Raw genomic sequence first — 6,590 nt, forward strand, 5'->3', positions numbered from 1 at the left:
AATATCCCATGTGTAACCGAAAGTACATTTTTGACATTTTGTCATGTGACAAGCTTGACTGCTAGTCAGTCAACATCAGCCTCGCTCTTTTTATCAACCTAACTTAGTGGTTTGCTGCCTAAACCTAAACACAGTGCGCGTATATTAACACGCCTTCCCAACATGTCCAATACTGAGGCTAGAGGAGTACCTAGAGCAGACCTGGGCATTGTGCGGGACGTCAATGGGAAATTAGGGATAAAACGTAAATAATTTTACATCATGCACAGAATACAGCTGCATTGCTTTTATTTTTAAGGCGAATGTTGTTGTTGTTTTTTCCTCAATTTACGTAGTTAGTGAATGTGTGCGAGCAGCAGGGTCACTGCAATGTGTTGGTGAACTGAGTTTAGGGAGATGTGAGTTAGCTGTTAACCCCTTAAAAAATATCAGCCTATGTTGAAAAAAGAGAGACCGATACAGAGTGTAGAGTCAAAGGTAAAGCCGTGTGCTTAGTTTGTGGAGAACAGATCGCAGTGTTTAAGGATTACAATTTGATTCGCCATTACGAGACGAAACACACGGAGAAATACAAAAAGTTGACTGATGCAGAGCGGACACGGACATCTGAGGCTTTGCTTGCTAAGCTGCTAAAGCAACATCCTCAGATCCAGATCCTCTCTCACTGACATCACCTGTCAGCTGTCCTTCACATCTCACCTCACACATTCAACCTCACTTCAGTGCACTCGTTCACTGAACTGAAAATGAGATAATTGGACAACAAACAATAGTGATGAAAGTACTAATTTTGCAGAAACATGATCCCTGTCTGTTTTACTATTATATATGGATATTTGTTTGGATCATTATTCCTGCTGCAGATGTTTCAGGTGGAGCTCATTTGAACTCCTTGTGGTCTGTTGTTCAGTTTGGGTAGTTAGGAAGGGTTTGACAAATTATAATCTGCAAAGTAACTAGTACCTAAAGCTGCCAGACAAATGTAGTGGAGTAAAAAGTACAATATTACCCTCTGAGATGTAGTGGAGTGGAAGTACAAAGTTGAATAAAATGGAAATACTCAAGTAAAGTACCTTGAATTTGTACTTGAGTACAGTACTTACGCAAATATACTTAGTTACATTCCACCATTGATCATAATATTTACTCTTACCACTCACATCTCATCAAAACCATATAATTTATTGCTTTTTATAAAGAGGTGGAATAATATTGAGCAGGATTGAGTTCAGTCTATTGGTCCGGCCCTCCACAACAGTCCCTGTTTGTCATATACATATATATTGTCTGCCCTAGAGGGCTCATAGTATGAAGCTTAGGAGCACTGACCAAGCTGTGGTATTTGACGGATTGGAGTGAGATCATGTTGTCCTGGAAGTTTGGCTGACGGATGTATAGAAATAACTATATACATAGTTTTGCCAAACAATTGCTAAATACACTGCTTACGCCGAACATTCTGTTAAGACATCCAATTAGAAGCTTCAATTTCTAGAATCACCCTAATACTTTCAACAGTCTATGTCACTATGCAGATCCTGGATCATTTTTGGATAGTTTTCAACACCTATGGTACAGTATTATGTTGTTGATAACAGCAATGACAAAGCATTCTGCATTTGCTGATCACACCTCTGGTTAGCTTATTCTCCAAGCAATGGACACTGAGGCTCATGGGAGCTCTGGTATCTTTTTAGGGTTATTTATTAGAAACAAATAGGGATCATTTATAAACATTGAAGGGAGTTAAAGCCTTGTGTTGGGGAAAAAAAGAAGCTGAGCAAGGACACTAACAGCTAATAATAATATTCATAATGCATCACATTTTAAAAGATATATATTTTGTCTGAAATCTTCAATTCAGTGGAATAAAAAAATTAAAGAAGCACAAGATGAAAATACGAACGAGCATCCCACTTAATTAAATGAATTTAGTTACTATTAGTTCATGTCAGGGAAGAAGAGGAAAACTATGTAAATGATCAGCAACCTCCTAAATACTAGGGGTAGAAAGTATTGATACTTTACTTGAATATTACCATTATATGTAGTTTTATAAACTTAGTTCAGGAACGGGACCACGCCCAGAACACGGCTCATTTTCGTACGATTCCCGAGCCGAATACCACGTACTTCACAACATGGACCTGGAGATCTCCCTCACTCCTTCTGACAATGACCTGTTGGAAGACGATTCACCAGGAATCCCGGAGACGGCACCGTCTCCAATCATCTCTCGCCGCCAGCAAACTCGGCCGAGATCAACCATCTACGACCCCCGCGGCTCCCGATATCTAATCTCGGACCATTCCGATGTCGTCGGTCCTTCGCCGTCCAACAACCCCAGGGGGAGATTCCGATTCCGGCGTCTGAGGGACATCGTCCCTCCACAACGCTGCTCTTCCACCCGCTCGAGATCCAGCCGCTCGAACGACGGCCAAAACCAGAGCGACCTCCTCGCACGCACTCACCCAACTCAATATCCATTTCCACCAGTCCGACAGGAAAGCTACACTTCTCAAACTACTCACGGACGCTCAGCAACACACCTCCCGCGATCGCCGAGCCACCAGAGCATTTCCGGGTTTCCCGCGCAGCGTCAGGCGCGACGTCGATGATGTCATGCCGCACAACGCGGACAGACAAGGCCAGTCATCCACACCAGCCCCTCCAGAGGGCCAGGTCGTATTGCACCGCCCCCCCCCCCCGTTCTCTCTCTGCACCAGGGTCATCTCACCCCGCAGTCTCTTTTCCCCTTTCTGCACTTCTAACCCACACACATGCTTCCTACCATCCCAGCATCTCTTCCTCTTCCCTCGCTCCTGCCTTTCCTTCCAACTCGACACCGGCTACCTTAGCCGCACAGAACGCTCCAACAGCAGGATTCTACGGAGGAGCCAACAGCCAAAACTTTGCATTTCCTCCCGTCTCTGCTTTCCCCTCTCTGTCCCTACCCTCCCCCTCCCCATAACCCATATGTAACTAACCATCCCTCTTTAAATGCACCCACTTTTTTCACAGGTCCACCAGCTACCAACCCCACCTTCCTTCCGACTCATCTTCCTCCACCCACTAGCTTTACATTAGCCACAGCACTACCCCCAGTATGGCCTTTAGCATCCGCCCGACCATCCCCCGTGCCACACACGCTCAGGCAACAGATTCTCGCAGGTAACTACATCGACCTTGCCCAACTCATTCATCCATCCACCTGCAATCCCCATATCCCAAGGGAATTAATCACCATTTTCGGACCCATCGGACTCTCACAGCCACTCCCCACCCGATCCAAGGAACTCACCACGACCGAATTTGCCTACTCTTTCTCCCTATACCGCGACATCATCTGCTCCGTCTTCCCTGACTGCAGGGCCGAGTTGGATGACTACTTGGCACTTATACTCAACCTAGCCTTGGGGTTCGGAGGTAAAGGGTTCTACAACTACCACATCCTATTCTCTTCCGAAGCCGCTGGTCGCGTGCAGCAGTTCAACCAGGGAACATACTGGGGAACACTCGACCCAGAACTGTACTGCAGAGTTTTCGCAGCTCATGCCTCTCTCAATTGCGAGCACTGCGGCGCACCCTCCCATCCGGCCACCACATGCACCCTCACAGCACCCCTGCCCTCCACCCCAGCTTCCCGTAAACAAAGCCCCCCTGTTTACTGAAGCCTGCCTCCATTACTTCCCCCATCATCCATCATCCCTAAACCAGAGATCAACCAGCCAACCACCTCCGGTGGTCGCCCCAGAGGTATGGACAAAAGAGGTAGACCAATCCTTTTCCAGGGCGGAGGATGGCCTGCAACAATTTCAACGACCTAGGATGCCAATCCTCCAGCTGCCATTTTCTCCACACCTGCTCCTTCTGCGGGGGGGCCCATGCAAGACCAACCTGTCCCCATAAACCAACAAAGCACAGCAAGTGTAAGTATCTCAACACACCAATAAACATCCACGCCCTAGCTTCCGCCCTTAAAACTCACCCAGACCACCAGTTCACAAGCTTCCTTATCCAGGGTCTTACCCACGGCTTCCACCCAGGCGTGCAGGTGAAGCCAGAATCTTCCTTCACTTGTAAAAATTCAAGTCAAAGACATATATATGATAGGCCCACTCACTAGCCCACCTTTCCCTATATTTAGAATCAGTCCAATCGGCATCGCTACTAGAAAATATTCAGGCAAAAAGAGACTAATTATAGACCTCTCTTCCCCCCCACGGCTCCACAGTTCCAAGCATCAACAGCCTAATCCCCAGCCCTACTACTCCATGCAGTACACCACTATCGACCACGCCGCATCCCTCATTCGCCTTGCAGGTCCAGGAGGCTGGTTGTCTAAAGCAGACATCACCAGTGCCTTTAAAGTACTTCCCATCCACCCCGACTACTGGCCCCTTTTCGGCGTCCTCTGGAAGGGTGCTTATTACTTCTCGGTGCGCCTGACCTTTGGGTGCAAGAGCAGCCCAAAAACTTTCCATTGCCTTTCTGAAGCACTCTGCTGGATCCTGATAAACGTCCATAAACTCCCGTATGTCATCCACCTCCTCACTGTCACGCCACCTTCATCTCCCCCAGCACTCGGCCTCCACACTCTAACGGCCGTGTTTCAGGAACTCGGTGTTCCCCTCTCCGCAGAGAAAACAACAGGTCCCAGAACATCCCTGGAATTCCTCGGCATCATCCTCGACTCCGTCTCACTCCAAGCATCCCTACCTACTGTGAAGGATTTCAGTATTAAAAGCATTATTAGTAGGATTTAATAACACCCCTAGTGGTGAGTAGAAGTGTCACAATAATAAGAATGTCAAATTATGTTTAAAAGTCACAATATATTTACTTATGGAATGTATTATATGTTTACAATATTCTTACTTATAGAGGATATTATATGTTACAGCATTTTACTCATTGAATGTATTAAACCATAGAAGTATAGTCACTAAAGGTATTAAAACACTGTATGAATAGTTTTGAGGGTCAGAAAGGGAACATTTTGAGTGAGGCTTCACAGAGGTGCAGCAGAGAACAGAGGAATGGACAACAGACCACCAGGACCTGAGGAGGAGTCCGGACGACTTCAACCAAACACTGAGATGATAACTGCCGAAGCCAGGAGGGGCTATTGAATTTCGGCCAATCATAGAGGCTGATACTGGACATTTAAACTTTCGGACAGAGACTTTTAAATATAGGCTTAGTTCCAGAGGGTTTTGGCCAGAGGTCGCGCCGTTACCACTCTGGGTAGTTTACCAGCTGGGCTGGGCTATTTAGTGGGCCTTGTGAGAACTCTGCCCTGGGGACATATTGATATCGATAGAGTAATTCAGTTTGCAACTGTTCCAGCTTCTCTTGTTTATTAAATACTTTTTGATTGTTAACCGGATCCAGTTCATTTTTGGTGCGACTGGAAAGTCCAGCGGTCTGGGTATCCCCTGAAAACATCTAACCCTAACACTACCGAGAAAATCAACCGGATTTCATTACTAATCTCTAATTTCCTCCTGGCCCCCAAATGCACCAAACACCAACTCCTCTCGCTTTTAGGCCACCTCAACTACGCCATCCGCATCATCCCCCAAGGCCGATCCTTCTTGTCACACCTCCTTTCAGTCGCCTCCTCTGTCACAAAGCTACACGACCACGTCACACTCGACAAAGCATGCAAGACAGCGCTAAAGCTATGGCACCAGTTCTTCTCCTCTTGGAACGGCATTTCCTTCTTCTACGACGAACACGTCACCAAGCCGGAAGACATCCAGCTGTACACAGACGCAGCACCCTCCATCGATTTTGGCGGCCTCTATGGCGACAAGTGGTTCTCAGCCGTATGGCTGCCTGAATTTTCATCCCTTACTCCTTCCTCCGCAATCTCCGAAATGTATCCAATAGTCGTAGCAGCCATTCTTTGGGGGCATGAATGGTCAAAAAAGACCATTGCCGTCTACTCGGACAACAGCGCCGTAGTAGACATCATTAATAAAGGGCGGTCACATTGTCTCGAAATAATGATGTTCATGCGGAGACTAACCATGGTTTCAGCCCAGCACCAGTTCATCATCCGAGCCTCCCACATACCAGGTCACTACAACTCCATCGCTGATTCACTTTCCCGTTTCTCATTCCAGAAATTCAGACGATTAGCGCCAACCTCAGACCCCGTGCCGACTCCGGTCCCACCGTTTTCAGCCACCATCTTCAACTGACCCCGCAACTGGAACACCTAATCTCCGCCTCTCAAGATGCTATCCTCAACAGCGTCGCCCCCCAAACACTCTCATCATACTTCACCGGATGGAAACGCTTCAAATCCTTCCACGCCTCTTTTAACCTTCCCTTCCCATCACTCAACATCCTTACCCCCGCAAACTTCATTACTTTTGCCTACTCCCTCCTTAAGATTAAATCCTCCACGATACGGGTATACATAAGCGGCATTAACTTTTTCACAAAACTGTCCTCAGGAACGCCGTGCCCAGCCTCTACCCACTCGCATATAGCGATGTTACTCAAAGGTCTCCGTAAAGCGGAACCACGGCCTATGCCTAAACGTCTGCCCCTCACCTCGGACCTTCTCACCCGCTACA

General features: G+C 47.1%; 1 protein-coding gene across 1 annotated transcript; it reads left to right on the plus strand.

Annotated features, from left to right (window-relative positions):
• The first annotated feature begins 4,274 nt into the window (after positions 1–4,274).
• LOC142960863 (uncharacterized) lies at positions 4,275–6,209 on the plus strand. The gene is made up of 2 exons (XM_076102792.1): positions 4,275–4,724; positions 5,469–6,209. The coding sequence occupies exons 1-2, from the start codon at positions 4,275–4,277 to the stop codon at positions 6,207–6,209; spliced, it is 1,191 nt and encodes a 396-aa protein (XP_075958907.1).
• Positions 6,210–6,590: the final 381 nt, after the last annotated feature.

Source organism: Anarhichas minor, unplaced genomic scaffold, assembly GCF_050575085.1.
Source record: "Anarhichas minor isolate MPS153535 unplaced genomic scaffold, ASM5057508v1 ptg000001l, whole genome shotgun sequence".
Lineage (NCBI taxonomy): Eukaryota > Metazoa > Chordata > Actinopteri > Perciformes > Anarhichadidae > Anarhichas > Anarhichas minor.

Coding starts and splice junctions, on each gene's coding strand:
- LOC142960863 (XM_076102792.1), top strand. CDS start 4,275: ATGCAGTACACCACTATCGACCACGCCGCATCCCTCATTCGCCTTGCA. Junction 4,725..5,468: donor TCCAAGCATCCCTACCTACT/GTGAAGGATTTC, acceptor AACACTACCGAG/AAAATCAACCGGATTTCATT.